Here is a 17,751-nt window from a genome sequence, read left to right on the forward strand (position 1 = left end):
GAAACAGATTATCACTGAATAACTTAATTATAGTAACTTTTACATTATATAATATATAACTTTTGAAGTTATAATCCATTCAGAAACACATAGACAGTACTCTTACTGCACACAGTCCTATGTCAGACAGTATTAACTCCCATTTCAATACCCCTTCAAGGCACTAGAGTCTTTAATAGCAACAGGTATGGGCATACATACAGGCACAGAAACAGGCCATCTCAGTAGATTTCCATTAATAAGTGACCAAGAGAGAAAAGTATATCAGTGTGACTTTGAGATCATTCTCTCAGTCATGCTAGTCAACCTGCCCTCTGTTTGTCACTGTTGCAGGCTTTATACATCTATAAGCATTTGAAAGCTTCCCTCCAGAACCTTGACAGCATCCACAAACTGTTCAAATCATAGAATCATTGAATGGTTTGTGCTGGAAGGGACCTTAAAGATCATCTAGTTCCAACCCCCTGCCATGGGCAGGGACACCTCCCACTAGACCAGGCTGCTTCCTGAACACTTCTAGGGAGGAGGCATCCACAACTTCCCTGGACAACCTGTTCCAGTGTTTCACCAGCCTCACCCTAAATAATTGCTTTCTGATGTCTAACTTAAATGTACCTTCTTCCAGTTTAAAACCATTACCTCTCGTGCTATCACTACAAGCCCTTGTAAGGAGTGCCTCCCCAGCTTTCCTGGAGCTTCCAGGAACTGGAAAGCCACTACTATAAGGTCTCCTCAGAGCATTCTCTTCTCCAGGCTGAACAACCCCCACTCTCTCAGCCTGTCTTCATAAGCAGAGGTGCTCCAGCCCCTCCAGCCATCTTCATAGCACTCTCTGGACTCACTCCAAGAGCTCCATATCATTTCTATATTGGGGGCTCCAGAACTGGACACAGTAAATCACTGCTTTTTTGGAAGAAAAAAAAAACAACACCCTTCCTCCCAGTCGGTAAGCATTCTAGCATACCAGTGATTATTTGAACTGATACATAATATTATGCCCATACATTTAACTCTAGGAAAACAGAACTACAGTACTATTTTTTTTTAAAGTAGAACTAGACCAGAAAAATTCCAGACTTTGCCATCTTAAAAAAAAACAAATCCAAAGCCCCCCTAAATAAAAATCTTACCATCTAGCATTGTAAAAAACCTCCTAAACACACCTTTTGAAAAATTTCCAAAAATAAAACATAAAGACAAGCCACATAATGCACCTAAGATCTCAAATATTTCAAGTTGAAAACAGCAACTTAAAACACCAAACAAAACATCATACTCCTCTCAATTTTACCTACACTGAAGAAGATTGGCATGGACAATGGATACCAGTTCTCCCCAAGTACACCCAAATATTCTCTGCCATCACAAATTTTGAATTACCAGAGAATACTTAACTGGGACTTTTCTTAACACGTCAGCCATTTGACTCTGATAGTGCTTCAGTTTTATCACTACAAACATAATCACTGAGCGTACATGTGTGTTAGCTTTGTTTACTGTGAAATCTTCGTTTACTTTTGTCCTATGCTCAAAAAATCTCTTTCTACAGGTCTTGTAATAGTAGAATATATAAAAAATAGTTATTTCTGAGTGTGGTGGTTTATTTTCATTTTTCTGAAAAGAGAAATTATATTCAGAGCAAGTCTTCCTTCACAACTTACCTTTGGTACTCGTTTTCTTGGTAAAGTTAAATTGATGTAATTATTGAAGATGAAGTTAGATGATTTTGCTGAACAAAGATCATTATTTTCTCCATTTTGCTTGTCACCAGCATCTGTTAAAAAAACCAGCTGCTTAGGAAATTTATTAAGATCTCTTTTTTAAATGCTTTGACTAAGCCAGAATTTTCCAGTTGAATGCTGGTAGCAATTAGATGAAAGAAAACCAGGCAAACATAAGTAAATACATAAAATACAGAGTGACTTTTCTAAAAAGGAAGAGAAACACACAGGAATTGACATGTTGAATGCATGTCTCCCTTACCAGAGGATCACACTAATGACCTGATACAGAAACTTCATGATGTCAAGCTGCAGTTATCCAGCTGCTCCTGTTCTCTGAAACCACCAAGGACCCACAAAACCCTGGTCTTCAATCAAGTTTTTCCTTCTTTTCTTTTTTAAGCACAAGGTAACTACTGCAGACAGAAGCAGGCATGCTTGCATGCCAGAATGGCTCAGCTAGGAAAGGACTCTTGGCTCAAAAACAGTGCTCGTAAGCAGCCTGGATGAAGTGCTTCCCCTCCCCAAGTTTGTAAGAATTAGGTGCAGCCTGGGTTCAGCTTACCTACTGCCCGCAGAGGTGTGCCCCTGAACAGTTCATAGAACTTGGAGAGGTACATGACCATGCTGAGCTTGTCGGGCTCCCCGGCCGACCCCACCTCCTTCCCTGTGGTCACAGGGGGGATCCCAAACTCCTGCTCAGCAACATCGAATGCCAGCTGGTTGTTTTTGACAACGTCCTCTTCATTCAGAGCATCAAAGTCACTGCAGAGACAACACACTGTATCAGTGGCAGTTTGCTCTCTGCTTCCCGTTGGAGAGGTGCAGAACAGCACGGGCATTTCACTGAGTCAGGGTGAACCTACACAACTCCAAAGAGTCCCATAGAAATCCAGGATTTGACAGAAACATAATGTAAAAGCTATTTCACTGAACTGGATTTCAATGCAGTCCCATGAAAAAGGATTCCCTTATTTATGAAGAAATGCAATTCCTCCTCTGAAGTGCATGAAGCCCTTTTTCCTCTCCAAATACAGCTGTGCTACTACAGAGTTCACCTGTTAGCACTCAACATTTTAGCTTTGATGAGTTCTATAAATCATCAATGCCATGAGCAGTAAATTTAGGGTAGCGTTTCATGCAGCACAAATATTAGGTGTGCACACATGGAAAGGCACTACATCTCTTTTTAAGGTATTACACACCCAGTTTGAATGAGGACCACCTGTCCATGCCATAGCTGGACTTAGCAAGTGCAGTAAAGTGCATCACATGTTGGAACTGTGCTATCCATTCTCTAATCCATTTTCTGTGGGATCTAGTCTAAGACTCTGATCCCTTGAACAGCTTCCAAAAGTCAAGATTAAAATAAACTTGTGAATAAATTATGAAGCTCCAGCAGACTAGGGTCTTTATTCTCATACAGAATTTGTTTTTGAACCCCCAAAGAATTTTCCTCTCTCACCCCAACCCACACACTCTGCCTATTTCTGGAGGCAGGGGGATGCAGGCAGCCTTCCACCTCAGTCTGCCCACAGCCCACAGGCAGACACCTCTCTCACCTCCCTGGCTTTATCTGAACAAGTCCTCCAGCAGTCCCATTTAATAGAAAGAGCCAAGAAGATCTGAACACAATGTTAATTAAACAGCAGGTGGTCTGTTAGCTCAGGAAGATAAATCTATCAGCTTTCTAGAGACAGCAGGGCATAAGAGACATGCTTTCCACAGACAGCAAAGATCACTTTGCTTTTTAGACTACCTCTCCCCCCTTTATATCACAAAACCATCTATAATTCCCATTTTTTTTTAAACTAACCCAAGGCAAAAAGAATATCTTATACTGACAATGTTAGCTCTTCCTCTAGCAAAGCTGTACGAACAAGCACCTTATTATTTCCACCTTAGCACACCTCATAGAAGAGCTCAACTATTTCTTTAATTTATCCACAAAAGAGGGAGGCTGACAATAATTGTTTTGAGACTCCTAAGTCTGTTTAGGAAGGCAGGAGAATGCAGCTTCTGCATTTTAGAGACTGGTGAGAGGACAGAAGAGTCACCCCACCACATCAAGACCACATCAAGCAGGCCCAGCAAGCCAGTGCTTGCCATTGCCTGACACCTGTTAGATCCTCTTGGATCTAACCAAGGAACCTTACAAAATACTCATACATAGGATGTTGGGTCTTGTAGGGTTAGGACCCCAGAAACAGTGTCAAAAGGGAAATGCTGGCTTACATTCAATTCCTAGAGCAGTTAAATTTCAAGGGCCAGCCTCTGTTGCACAGTCCACATGCAAGGGCACTGTGCCCTTCTGGGCAAAGAGTTGTGCAAAACGACCACCTCCTGTGGCACCTCCATGGCCCAGTGTTTCCCTACATGACTGTCACAGCAACCAATACGACATACTGTGGATGGCTCATTTAAGGCTCATCCAGGCATTTTTTGTAACTCATGACAGTGCCATTATGACTGTAGTTTTAAACATACACTAAAAACCTGTCTCCAGGGACCTAGGAATGCAACTCGCACATTCTCCAAGCACTGTAATTTTTGTTTTAAATAGCCATGTGACTCCTACAAACATGATTATAAGTCATAAGGTTCAAAGCCTTCCTATCCCTTTGAAAGCATATGTATTTCATTTTAAATGGCATGCAAGGACATAGAGAAAACACAAAGCAAAACCAACCCCACCCTCCCTATCCCCCAGACCTGGCAATGGTGCGCACTTGCAAAAAACAGCAATAGAAGGGGACTCCAGAGTATCAGTGTTGTTCTATACTTTGGTAAATGCTTAACATACCCTACTCAACAAGATCTACAGGTGCTACTTACATGAGGTCAGGTCTGAAGCGATGGATAATCGCACACAGAGCAAGGCCACTTTTCCAGGAGGTAGTCAGGTCTGTGACGTTAACGTTACGGTACCCTTCTGTCTGTTTCTGACACCAGGTCAAAAGCTTGTTAGGTCGAATATCTGACTCTGCAGTTACAGTGGGAAGCAAACATTTAAATGATGTTGTATGCTTAGAAGGCTCCCAATACTAAGCCACAGCAAATATGAGATGTCACATACCATGTCTTGAGAGATTCACTGATCTTCTAATGGAGCTTACTCTTTCCAGAGAACACTGTTGTAACTCATTGGTAACATATAACTGCCTCACCTAGAAGTAAAAGCAAATGGCAGAATAATGTTAGAATTGCTTGGAGAGAAAAAAGGAGTTTTATTTCTAGGTTGTCTTTATCAACAGCTGGATCTAAATTAAAGTGTCTCCTGAAGATTTTTTTTTTTTTTTAATGCCCTACCTGTGGCCCTGTTTCTCCTGGACAAAGAATTAACTATCATTTCACAAGCAAGCCTTTTAAGTACTGACCTGGTGAGGCCGAACACAGCTTGAGTTCAAGTTGGGGTATCTTGTTCCAGGGTCAATGGTATACTGGTCAAAGTTCTTGTTAATATTTTCAGGAGTAGTCTGAGGCAAGAGTCGATAAATGCTCTCTCTTACAGAGAAAAAAGATGCAAGGGATACTAATTAAAATAAATATTTCTTATAAAAAGAGGCTTTTGTTTTGGTTTTTTTCAGCTACCTGCACCTTATTTTGATTCTGCCAGGTCAAGTGTTATGCACTAAATGCATAATATATTCATCCCATTTCTTATCCCCCACTCAGGAGAAGGATGCCAGACAGAAAAAGGACAACAAAAAGACAGACTCAGAACTTATGTCCATGTTTTCCTGAGGCAGGAAATAAGCAAGAAAAAGAAGGAAGGAAAAAAAAAAAAAAAAAAAAAAAAGAAAGAAGGAGGTTACATCATTCAGTCATCTGGTTTTGCTTTAACCTCCGCCCAAGGAGCAACTTCTTTACCACATAACAGGACTAAATCCCGTCATTCTGCAATTCCTATAACCACCACAGCCTTTGCTATTATGCTGTTCAATTTTCCATTTGGGACTATGCCGTGTTTGAGTCATCCCACAGGCTTCTATCTCAAAACTTCTCAAAGTGCTGTAGTTAGCAATGCTTCTACTTGCCCTACCACAACCATGACTATTTCTATTATCTGTCTGCCCCTGAAACAGGCTGGGCAGCTGTAGCGGAGCAGTTGCCACCAGGACCAAAGTCAGCAAGTTCAACCATCGGACCACAACAACACCAGGATTGCTGGTGTACTTAACAACAGATTTCATGCACTGGTCAAAAAGATATTGCATAGAGAAGCTAGTGATGCAGCATTATAGCAATTCTCCTTTGCCACATATTCTTCAGTCTAAGTAAAGAGGGCATCAAGGCTACTAAGCTAAAATGCAGAGTTAAAGCCACAGATACCAGCTATGAAAGCTGTTAAAGTATTTATTTAGCCTTGTTTCAGGAACAATCCCTTTTTTTTTTTTCTGTCAGTCAAAAAAACAAGTGCTGAGACAGTTGGCAGATTGCTGTTTTGACACAAGATACCACTCTTCATTCTACTAACTGGTGACTTAAATCAGTGATTTAAACCAATGTCATGCACATTGCTGGATCTCTGTACCAGTGTGCAGAAGTTCACAGAGCAGACTTCTGCTACTGTAAATTGTTCTCTGCCATTGCAGTGAAAAAGAATATTTCTCCTGTTGCCATTCTGTCTTCCACTGCCTTCTATCAATACCACAACTCCACAAAACACTGAAAATGATGGAGAAGACAAAAGCAGCACTCACCGCTCAGCAAGGATTTCTAAGGGGGGTTTTCCTTGTGCCCAGCTCCGCACCATCCATGCAGTATCAAAAGCAGCTAGGAAGCCTCTTGCACAGCCAGTACCCATTGGCCAGAAGGGCTGTAAGAAGCATTTACAGTTTAAATCCTTGTATTTCTTAAGGTCTTATTACAAAAGTAACTTGTAAGGTGAATTTAGAGTCTAGGGTTTCATAGTGTCTTAGAAAAGGCCAGAACAAGTTAAAATACAACATAACCAGCTCTTGGAGTTTTTTAATGTCTATGTCCTCCAAGTCTTAGGTAATGAAAAAGACTGCTTGCCCTTCTTCATTTTCAACTTCTAAATTTAAAACACATTTTTTAACCTCAAAAGGTAAAGGCCGAGGAGAAAAAAAAGACTCAATACTCAAGAATTAGTAAAGGAAAAAAAGGCGAGGGAAAAAAAGATGCCTTTCTTGGCATCTTCAAATTTTGCTTTGGACTGATCTTTTCAAACACTTCAGGCTGTCAGCATGAGTTTAAAAAAAAAAATTGTAATACACTTTTCACTTCAGAAAGAGAACATATTAAGGCAAAGAGACTGCAATAAAAACTTGGACCAAATTTTTCTGTGCTGGGAGTCAGGAAACTTACACCATGCACCCAAGCTGAGGACACAGAGCTCACAATTTTCAGACAGATATACAACTTGCACAAAGCAAAACAGAATCCCAGCCAGAGAATGCCTGCCAAGTATTAGTTGCGACATAAAGAAAAAGGGAAAAAAGAAATCTATTCCAAAGAAGGTACCATTGTTTCAGGACATGGAAGAAAATAGTTTGTTTTGGAGAACAGATTGAATGGCTGGATTGAGAAAAAAACAAAACAACAAAAAACCATGACAACTTGGAAGCCACTCCAAGATATACCTCAAGCAAACTGTCTCCAACAAGTGCCACCAGGAGCTGATGTCTGTGCCTCTCTCTCACTAGTGCAGCATTTTCAGAAGCATACATGCAAGTAAAATCAAACATTGCTACATCTGGTTGCCCGTAGTGATTAATTGCAAAATCCAAGGAAGGCAGCTGGTAATTTGTTGCAAAGTCAGCAGCTTCTCTGGCATAGGACAGCAAATTGCTCTGGTTCACATTTTCTCCACAGAGGAGCAACTCAGTATCGATATAGTCCTGCAAGGAGAGAGGCAGGTAGGGTTAGATACTCCACCTATCCTCTCTGGATCAGAACCTTGCAGTCTCATAGCATGAGTGGCAACCACACATCACACAATATAGAAAAACAAGTGACATTTGTCATCTCCTCCAAGAAGTTAATAAACAAACAGGTTACTGTACTACCCTGAACAGGAGCTCCTGATGCCAACACTGAATAAGCAGCTTTATTTGCTACAGAATATGATAGTGGTTCCCAGCTCCCTGGTTATGTGTTACTTTCATGACACTACTTCCCTCCTATCAAAAGATGTTGTCATCATCACTGCAATGCTTTTTTGCATAGGTTGTTTCCTGGTTGTTGTTGTTTTCTTCCCAGTGTGGTGAAGGACTCTGTCTTTACAGGTCATCCTGTGTAAAGCCAGTGATTATTAATAAGGCAGCTTCTATTTAAAGCTTAATCATGGTTGAGACCCCTAATCGCAGGGATGATACCACAGAACCGTTATTAACCCAGTTGTTACAGACATGCTGGGTTCACTTCCCCACTCAGACCTGAGTAGGTCAAGGGAACAGCTCTGACAGGCCATGGGTGCTGCTCCTCCAAACTCCCCACAGATCTCCTGGGACTGCACCCACCCACAGACCCCACCCCATCTACCCTAGGGCCCAACGCCTGCTCCCCTCACCCCACTGCTGGGGGCTGCTGCCCTTACCTGCTGCCCCAGCTAGGCATGGCCAGCTGCAATCCCCTGGGAGCCCCTGTCCCCAGAAGAGCAGGAAAAACTGGCACTGAGGCTAAGCAGTCTCATCAGAAAGCCCAGAAGCCTTCTGAAAGCTCCCCTCAAGTACTTCCTTCGGGAAATCATACTCAACTCTTTTGGCTTTGTCTTCCTTTGCAAGAAAAATTGACCTCTCTTGGGTTTCCAGGAAGAGAAATTTAAATGGTGCCAAAACACTTTCTAGAAACAAAAGAAAATAAACCCTCACATGGTACAGAAGAAGGGGGGGAGAGGGGGGGGGGGTGTGGTGGAGAGAAAGAAAAAAAAAGGAAGAAAGAAAAAAAAAAAAAAAGAAAAAAGAAAAAGTCCTCAAAGTTCAAAGCACCTCTGAAAGTTCAGGTCATCATGTTTATAGCCTCTTTCTATCATGTTTTACCCACTTTAGAGAGAGAGATCGGTTTTAACACTTCCTAATTTGCCTCATAAAACTGGACATAGCTGGGCTCAGTTCACCTTTAAATACATGAGGTTTCTCTTTTTTGCTGTGATGACCACACCATGTATTTCCAAGGTGAGTCAAGATCCTATTTCAGCCAGTTTCAGAACTGACAAATGTAGGAAGTATTGTTTTCACATCTCTACAGAAACTTTGTGCTGACTGGAGGGAAAAGGAAACAAACAAAATAGTCAGAGTAAGATCTAAGTGACCTGAGCTTAATGAAGTGATCCAGTAAGTCTATAAACACCCTTTATTAACAGGCAACAATATTTATGCAGACATTCACACTTATTCCAAGCCAAGTAAATAAGACAGAGTTTTATCTAGCATTTTTACATACATTAATAATCACTCCTTTGTCCAGAAGACTCTGTTTTTTTGCTGTCATCACAAAATAATGAGTGCTATCTTTATAGTAAACAATATTCTCCAGGTCAATTCCTGAAAAAAAGATAATACATGAAATACAGTGCATTTTCTGTGTCATTTACTAACAACATGTGAGTGATCCCCACAAATGTGTTTACTTCTTGGATACATTAACTTGCCTAGCTGGGATGAAGCATTAATGGACAAGATGCTCTAAAACAAAACAAAAAAATCCAGAGAGGAGATTGGCCTCACCTCATAGTGGTTTGTCTCAGCAAAATTTAAAGTTATTTAGCACCCTTTTAAGGAATAGCCAGTTAGCTACAGCCTTAACCATCTTCACAAGTAGAAAAGAAGAGCCAAGGGAACTAAGTGCTTTTTAGGTTGCTAGGCCTCTGGCACTGGGTCTACCAGGAGTTTTGGGTTTAATAACAACAGCAGCAGCAGCAATAATAATCTGTAAAATGAAGAATAGAATTGCTTGTACTGAGAGTGGGTGAAACTATTCTGAAATCCCTTTTCATACTGGTGATTTCATAGTTTATATTTTAAGTATTTAAGGCAGATTCCTGTCCAGTTCTTTTTAGTTTATCAGATATACACATCAAAAAGCAAGAATAAACTCCTCCCAGAAGGGCAGAGCCTTCTTCACAGGATTTAAGTGGTTCAGTACATGAACGGATACAAACAAAACAAACCATGTCTTGAGGGAATTGTCTAGGCACTGAAAATGCTCTTCTATATTTGTTCAACATAGCAGACATTTTTACAGTTCAAAAAAATTTAAACATTAAAACTAGCCATGATGTGGCAACGCCCAAGCTGAAAGAAAATCCCACTGTACCATAAATGGACACCTCCATCTGCAAGAGTGTGACATCAACAGCATTTTAACACTTTGTGGGGTTTTTTATACAATATATTGAAACTGCTGTTAATGGGAATAGGAGGGTGGCCTGGCAGGTCAAGAGTTCCTCTACTGCCTCTTGAATTTGGTTGTGGAAAGAAATGGGGATGCACCTACCTGTTTCCTCCTTAAGGTCCTGGAAGAACTTCTGATTGAAGATGAAAGCAACACCACTTATTTCTTCTACCTTGGCTTCTGCAGTTGTATTTCTGTTTATAAAATTAGCAGTGATGGCTATAGCCAGTTTCCCACGAAACTCTTTCCTCCTGAAGCCTGGTAAGCAAAGAGAAGAATTGAATACACAGGAAACTTCACATTGGACTTTCAGGGAGGATCAGCTCAAGGCAGCTTGGCCTCTTCTCTGTGTCTAGTCCTACACTCCAACAAACAACACAACGTCAGCAGATTCTGTCATTCCTCCAAATTTCCCTTGAATGCAAGGAGTCTTTTCTCTCCATTCCCAGCTGCAAAGCTGGAGCTGTACTGCATCTGAATAGGTCTGAAGGGGAACTGTAGGAAGAGGTTGAACATGGGAAGAAGTTAAGGACAAATGATGACTCAGGAAAAGCAGACTGGAAATGTAGCAGAGCAAATTTAATGGAGGGAAATATTTTTAACATTTTAAATAGCAAATAAAACTTCTGTTATATAGATGGTGAACAGCTGATGAAAAAACACGCATGAGATCAGCACTCAAAAGCAGCAGAGAAAGATATGAAAAACTGAAACCTCTATAACCATGTTTAGCTCCATACAACCCAGCTAATGAGGTTTTCCAATGATACTAGGGGTTGAAAAAGAGTGGCTTAACTGTACTATTTCCAAGGTGAGATTGAGTGTAAAGTTACTTGCTCTCACTCCATTGTATCTTTCTCCTTTCACAAAAGAAGCCCACTCAGCCACAATCTTGCAATTGCATGTTTCATTTTTTCCCTCTGTGTATTTCCCTTATCAGTAGGTAAATTCTGAGGTAGGACACAGTGTCCTTAGAATATTTTTAGCCAATTGCAGATTATTTTTCATAAACACGTGTATTTTCTAGAAAGAAATAAATAAGCAATTAATTTTTGTCTGTGTTTCTCAATATGCTCTCATTATTTAATTGGAATAGATTTGGTATTTTAATACCAGCTTCTGTATACAATCAATCTTCAGTGCACCAAACATTCCCTTAGATCTTGGTACTGCGATAACTTCTCAACAGAGTCTGCAGCTGAGGTAAGAAGAATTTCATTTTGCTGACATGACTAATAAAAGAGTCTTTTATGGGGGATAGCTGGACAGTAGTGTTAAGAAATTTCTAATAGAGCACTGTAAGAATTAACTCCAAGCATAGTGTGGTTGGCAGATAGAAGAATAAGCAAACTATGAAGTTAATAAAGAAAAGCAAATAGTGTACTATTGAACAGAAACTAACATTGATATAATTGAAGTTACAAGGGGAATCTATAATTAACAGGCTGTTCACGTGATACAGGAGCAGCTTAGCTAATACCTCACTAAAAAAGACAGTGCAGGTGGTTTGAATTCTCAGCAGTGACTCAAGTTCATTTTCCCACTCTCCCAGCTCAGTCATACTTATTATGTTTGGGTATTGTTTCCAAAATAAGTGCTTCTGAAGTTAAATCACTTACGTGAAAAAGCAAAACCTCTCATGCCTTCATTAAATACCTGGCAGTCACATTTTGGTCATTAGTTCAAACATATAGTGCCAATTTACAGCACAATAGCAAAGACTGCAATTCCAGATAGGTATCTTGTCAGCCTCCTTAAAGTCAAATCATCATATAATTACTTAACCTTGAAGCAAGCCCAATGTCATCATGATGCATTTTGTAGGCAATGCAGATGCACAGTGCTGAGAAGCAGCAATGACGTTAAATGTCTTTATTTTGAGCTACATCTTAACAACAAAAGCAAAAGATACCACATAAAAATAGTTTCCACACAGACGTCAGTGGTTTAAAAGGTAGCCTGTTAGTGTTCTTTTCTTTCTGGCTTTTCAAAATACCCTAAAGACCATTAATAAGGCTAAAAGCCCACATTCACCTACCTTCTAATGTGTTCCTGCGGCCATCTGCACCAATAATAACATCAAATTCATACTCTGACAACGGGTGATCCATGGGAAGAAATTCAGCCCTCCAACCTATCTCTAAAAACACAAAGAGTAATATTTATTCATTCTTCAGTAATATAATGGAGAAGTGATTTCAGAGTCTGAAGAAAGGGCATTAAGATAAATGGTCTGTTTCTCATTCACACAGAGCTGTAACTCTGTCTAATTGAGGGAAGCTGAAAGCTAGTTCAGGCTATGTCAAGCTCATGAACTGACAACAAAAAAACAATGTAAGCCCTAATTTGGATCACCTACTACACTCAACTTCTCAGGTCCGTATCACAAGAACACGCTTAAGCACTTTATTCCCACAGAAAGAGCCCCACAGTGACCTTGTCAGGACTGTACATACATGTGGTTACAGAAAGAAAAGGCTGGGTATTAAGAGAAAAAGTCAGTACTTTTTTAATCTTCTAAATATAAATGAAAGAGAAGCATACTCACAAATTTAATCTCTGCACCAACACAAAACTGAAAATGTTTGTGTTGTCCATATTTAATAATATATACTTTAACCACTTAAAACAATATATTTATTCTACTGTCACTATATGACCATTTAAAGAGACAGCATAATATGTTAATTGAAGTAAAATTTTAAAATATCCCATTGCTACTACACCCTAAATACTAATCTTTTGAAAAAGGAAAAAATTGATAAATTTATCTTTTTTTTTGTTTTACATCTTGCATAAGATGGCTGGTAAGACTCTGTGTGCCAGTGGGAATGATATCAAATCTGAAAGCAAAATTAGGCCCAGAGAGCTTAATCCAACCTCAATATTTGTATTATCAAAAATTGTTTTTGCAAGAAGATACCAAAAAGCCACACCAGACTCCCTACAAAGCCTCAAACACATGCCAGAAAGCACAGGGCAAAACCTTAACTTTTCAGACTTACCAGTGCTCTGCCACAATGATACTTATCACAGGTACTACTGCATATAGCAAACTCAGCTTAATAAGAAAGGGAAAAGACTCTGATTTCTTTAAACAGAATTCAGCTACCTTGAATTATTTCACATATAAGGCCTGACATAAAAAGAAGCTACTGTGTACAGAACCACATTATGAGAAACAATACTTTGGTTTTCTTGATCTTCAGGAGGTTCCAGGACTTTCACGAATTCTAGATTCACATGGATTTCAACTCCTAGAAGGAGTGCAACTTTGAAGAGGATAAGTTGAAGTTGTCGAATACCTGTAGACAGCAAGTAACAAAGATGTATTTAGTATGTGAGTAATCACAGCTGCTACTAGCATGGCAGCCAACTGACACCCATTGTTTAGAGCTTCTTTTAGAGCTTTCCTTCTTAATTATATTTAAAGGATCTGCTAACCAATAAGGTGGCCATCTTAGGATTGAAAATTTTACAGCATATTTCCCTGTAAAATATCCCATTTTTCACATTTTCTCATCAAATTAGAGGGTTGTGTCTACCTTCAACATACTAGAATGAATATCAATATTCTTGATACTTTGTAATAAAAACCTGTTGTTTAACAAATCCAGACTAACAAAAAAGCTGCTCCATAAGACTGTCATGTCCTCAACTGCCATTTTGTTTAAATGACACACTTTTTTTTTCTCTTTTTTTCTTCCTCTATTTGTACATTTGTGCATTTTTAAGGCAGATGAGATTTCTGTCCAATCAAGAACATCTCAAATTATTTTCTGACCTCAATACACCTCTTATCTGAATAGTGTCCACACTTTCAGATACTTACTGATGTGATCAATAGATCCTGCACAGAATTTCCCATAAAATTTCTTTGCTCCCAGTCCCCGGAGGTCGTGGATTGTAAATGGCCAGAGATGCAACACATTGTTTCTTGAAAAAGTGTCCCGCTTTTCCACAACGACAACTTTGGCTCCCAGGAAGGCAAGTTCAATGGCAGTTCGCAAGCCACATGGGCCACCTCCGATAATTAAACACTAGCAGAGAAAAGAAAGAGTCTGACACAGGGTTTCATATTGACTTCCACATAGTTACTAACTTTCTCTACTGGTACGACTTCATATCCAACTGGACTTAAGCTACTGAGAGCTTTTTACATAATCTGTTTAAATCAATGAACATCCAACTTTTGTTCACATGTGGTGTTCAGACAGTTTATACAAGAGGATAAACTGTGCTTCATGTAGACATAAAAGCACCTGATTAAAACATCTAACAGAGGAAACAGCAAAAGCCAAACGATTCTGAGCATCTGCTTGTACATTTCTATCACCCACATTTAGTGTTTCAAAAGTGCTTGCAGTAAACAGAATTACAGCTACGTAAAAGGGAGGGAAGAGGAAGTAAGTGGTTTTGGTGCAGGCTTTTTTGTTTTAAAGAGGAAATTAGTGCACATTTGCTAGACTTATTAGACAAACCGATGATAAACCTGTAGTGTTACAGTATTACTCTCTCTTCCAAGTAAGGGCCTATCCTGAACACAACAGGATACTGCTGTAAAGAAGGCAAGTCAAGAGAAGTCAGCAGAGTTGTTCTGCTTCACCAGAGCCAGGGGACTCGGTCTGTCCCATTCTGTTTCACCCAGTCAGTGGTCAACCCTCTCACTCTCAGGAAGATCACACTCTAAGAGCTTCAACCGAAATTTGGGCACCCTCAGAAGAATCACTTAAAAAATTATTATATAGAATTCTTGCCCAAAGTCTGTGAAAACTTAAAGCTGTCAGCTAAACTAACAATCAAAGGATCTCCAGAAAATGAACTAATTAAAACCCACACATACCTAATGCTTACATTTTCATGACTGATAACTAAAACCTGATTAGAAACAGTCCTATAGCAGGGCAATATGGTTGTTCCACACAAAATCCCCACAAAACCTCCTGCCCCCCAGACCTCACAAGCCCGTGCCAGCAGTTCCAGCAGAGGGCTGGGGCAGGGAGGGCTAAGGTGGGCCTGAGCAGAAGGGTGAGCTCTGGCTGCCAGGCCAAGCCGCGCTGCAAACCCAACCCGTTATCTCACCGGCCAGACACGCTCCTGCGCCCTGCACACGCAGCCAGACAGGGATCACAGTTTCAAAGCAAGCACAGACTGTATCTGGAGGCTCATTGGGTAGGAGTCTGGTTCCCATTACATTTCAGTTCCACCAAATAGAGTCATTTATTTATTTTGCTTTGTTGGTCGTTTGTTCTCAAATTTAATGACTTAAGCAAAAATTATCCGGTGCTGAGTTTGTCCACGACTTGTGCCAAACTCAATCATAAAAGCACAAAATTTTTTAAAAACTTAATAAATAATTCAAATAAATTCCCACTGAAGGAAGAGCTCCCCTGCTTTTGCTTGATGGGAGTGTTTTGTTAACTAGAGATATTTAAGTAAGTTAGGTGGTTGCATTAGCCACTTGGCTTTCCTCCTCCTAAAAGAACATATTTAATTCACAATTTCAAAAGAACACTCCTCACTGCATGCTAAATATTAAGAAAACACCAGCAATTGTAATTATATAAAGGAAGAAAATGGAGTGCAGATGTTATCCTGACCAAAGAGGATCACTGATGGAGTCTGGGTCAGCTCTTTTCTGCACATGCTTCTTGTGATTAACATGGGAACTCTGACCTCTGACAAGTAAGTGATGGCCTCCACAGCTAGTTTTCCGATAATGTTTAGCAAGCACTTAGAAACATTTTACAAATGAAGACCATACATGGTTTGATAAGGTGGGGTTGTTGTTTTGTGGTTTTTTGCTCACAAACTCTATTATATATTAAAAAATGCAACTTAAAAAAAAGGCAGTCTTTTGAGATTTAGTCATAGTGGATCCTGCCAAAAAATAAAACCCACACAGAAAATGCTGTAAGTTCATTCTGATGCTCCACAGCACAGTATGTTAGAATTTTAAGGAGGATTCTGCCCTCTCCCCTCCTCTTATCACATTGACAAAATCTCTTTCTAATTGCCTTGAGGCACTGTGAAAAATGGTTGTGTATTTGCTATCACCCATGGTTACCTTCCATACATGTATTTATCTCTGTCTCAGAAATATTTGTGCTCTAATTTATTAAGGACACTTTCTAATGGTGTAGAATTTACTCTTGCACTCTGGCTTTTTATTCTTTTAAACTTCTGGGGTCAAAACCCTCACAAGACCCATGCAAAGGTAATTCCTACTGTGCTTATGTTCCTACCTTTATTTTAAGGAAAGGGACCATAACACTGTCCTGTCCCTCCTCTCCCCAGCTCTCTGCTTGCAAACAAAGTCACAGGAGAAATCTTGTAGTCAGCCTAGACCAAACCTTGAATGGCTTCCTCTGTTCACCTCATGTTACCCTAGCTGGCTCATCAGGGGCTGCTTTTGAAATTAATTTATTGGAATTTAACATAGATCATGACAACTGACATCACATCAGGAAGTCTTGAACGATCAATACTTAAATCTAACAAACAGGGTTGGACAACTGCCAGTTTCTTGACATCTACATCTCCATTCACAGCTCAAATGTTTGTTAATGGTGCCAGATCATCTCCTAAAAAGGCAAAGGGTAACTTGACTTTTCAAAGCATCTGCATCATCTGCAAATTAATCAAAGTCACAGTTGTTGAAAAGGACTGACAAGGAGCTTTTGCCTATTTCTTGTTCAGGCTGGAAATGAAGAAAGACGTGTATAGACTGCAGCTTTTCCAAGAATGAGATCATGACTAGAGTTCTGTAACCTGTCTGAAGAATCAGTATCATGCTGGATGTGGTATTCTGTTTTAGTACTAACAGTATACTATGTTACTGCAAGATAACAATACTGAGAGAATATATTTTTCTCAGTGAAAACTGAGAAGCTGATTTTCTGCCTGAAAATGTATGTAAATACTTCTGTCAAATGAGAAGCTTCATTAAATTTAAGGCACTCCCCAAGAAGAGCACCAATGTTAAAAGACAGAAGCAGGCAGAAGTACAGAAAGAATAAAAGAGGAGGGAGAAAACACTGTTATGCATTCATGTGGGAGATGAAAGCAGATGATTTTGAAATGACACATTTCCTCCTTTATCCTTTACGAAAATAATTCACCCTTGCACACATTTAATCTAAAGATCTTATAAATGCTTATAATACTGAGCAAGTGTCCTCTAGAAGAGGATATGCACACACTGAGGAGGGGAGCCACAACAAGGACTCCAACCTGTCCCTGATCACAGCCCAGCACTGTACTGGACAGTTTGCCCATTAACACTAACTCCTACAGGTAATGGTCAGCACTAGTACTTTTCAGGAGGGTTTAATGTGAACTAAATTGATCTACTCTTCCTGCAAATATCCTGGATATGAATGATACTAATTACTGATTACAATAAATGTGACAATGAAAACTTTACACTTACAATATATATTATCATAAGTAAATGCACATGCTGGTTTGAGTTAAACTCCTCTAAGAGTATTTTTAGAATACCAGTTATAAAACTCCCACTGAAGAGGACTTATGCAAGTTCACAGGCCAGTAATACCTTCCTAGTAACAAAATTAGCACTCTTCCAGTTTAAAATCATAAACATTAGAAATGTTTGTACTTCAAAATAAAACACTAGTAAGCCCATGCATATTTTATAAAAGCTGACTAC

At 39.6% G+C, this 17,751-nt stretch overlaps 1 protein-coding gene across 10 annotated transcripts in view; it reads right to left on the reverse strand.

The window, feature by feature from the left end:
• Nucleotides 1–17,751, reverse strand: part of MICAL2 (microtubule associated monooxygenase, calponin and LIM domain containing 2) — a 91,647-nt gene that overhangs the window by 22,897 nt on the left and 50,999 nt on the right. For all 10 annotated transcript variants that reach the window (XM_051620747.1, XM_051620746.1, XM_051620754.1 and 7 more), the window contains 12 exons: nucleotides 13,912–14,119; nucleotides 13,268–13,384; nucleotides 12,118–12,219; nucleotides 10,182–10,337; nucleotides 9,129–9,229; nucleotides 7,328–7,585; nucleotides 6,425–6,540; nucleotides 5,099–5,225; nucleotides 4,798–4,888; nucleotides 4,557–4,704; nucleotides 2,287–2,486; nucleotides 1,662–1,774 (listed from right to left, as the gene is read on the reverse strand). In XM_051620747.1, coding sequence (XP_051476707.1) covers nucleotides 1,662–1,774; nucleotides 2,287–2,486; nucleotides 4,557–4,704; nucleotides 4,798–4,888; nucleotides 5,099–5,225; nucleotides 6,425–6,540; nucleotides 7,328–7,585; nucleotides 9,129–9,229; nucleotides 10,182–10,337; nucleotides 12,118–12,219; nucleotides 13,268–13,384; nucleotides 13,912–14,119 — 1,737 coding nt within the window. The remainder of the gene's footprint in view (nucleotides 1–1,661; nucleotides 1,775–2,286; nucleotides 2,487–4,556; nucleotides 4,705–4,797; nucleotides 4,889–5,098; nucleotides 5,226–6,424; nucleotides 6,541–7,327; nucleotides 7,586–9,128; nucleotides 9,230–10,181; nucleotides 10,338–12,117; nucleotides 12,220–13,267; nucleotides 13,385–13,911; nucleotides 14,120–17,751) is intronic.

This window comes from Apus apus, chromosome 5, assembly GCF_020740795.1.
Source record: "Apus apus isolate bApuApu2 chromosome 5, bApuApu2.pri.cur, whole genome shotgun sequence".
NCBI lineage: Eukaryota > Metazoa > Chordata > Aves > Apodiformes > Apodidae > Apus > Apus apus.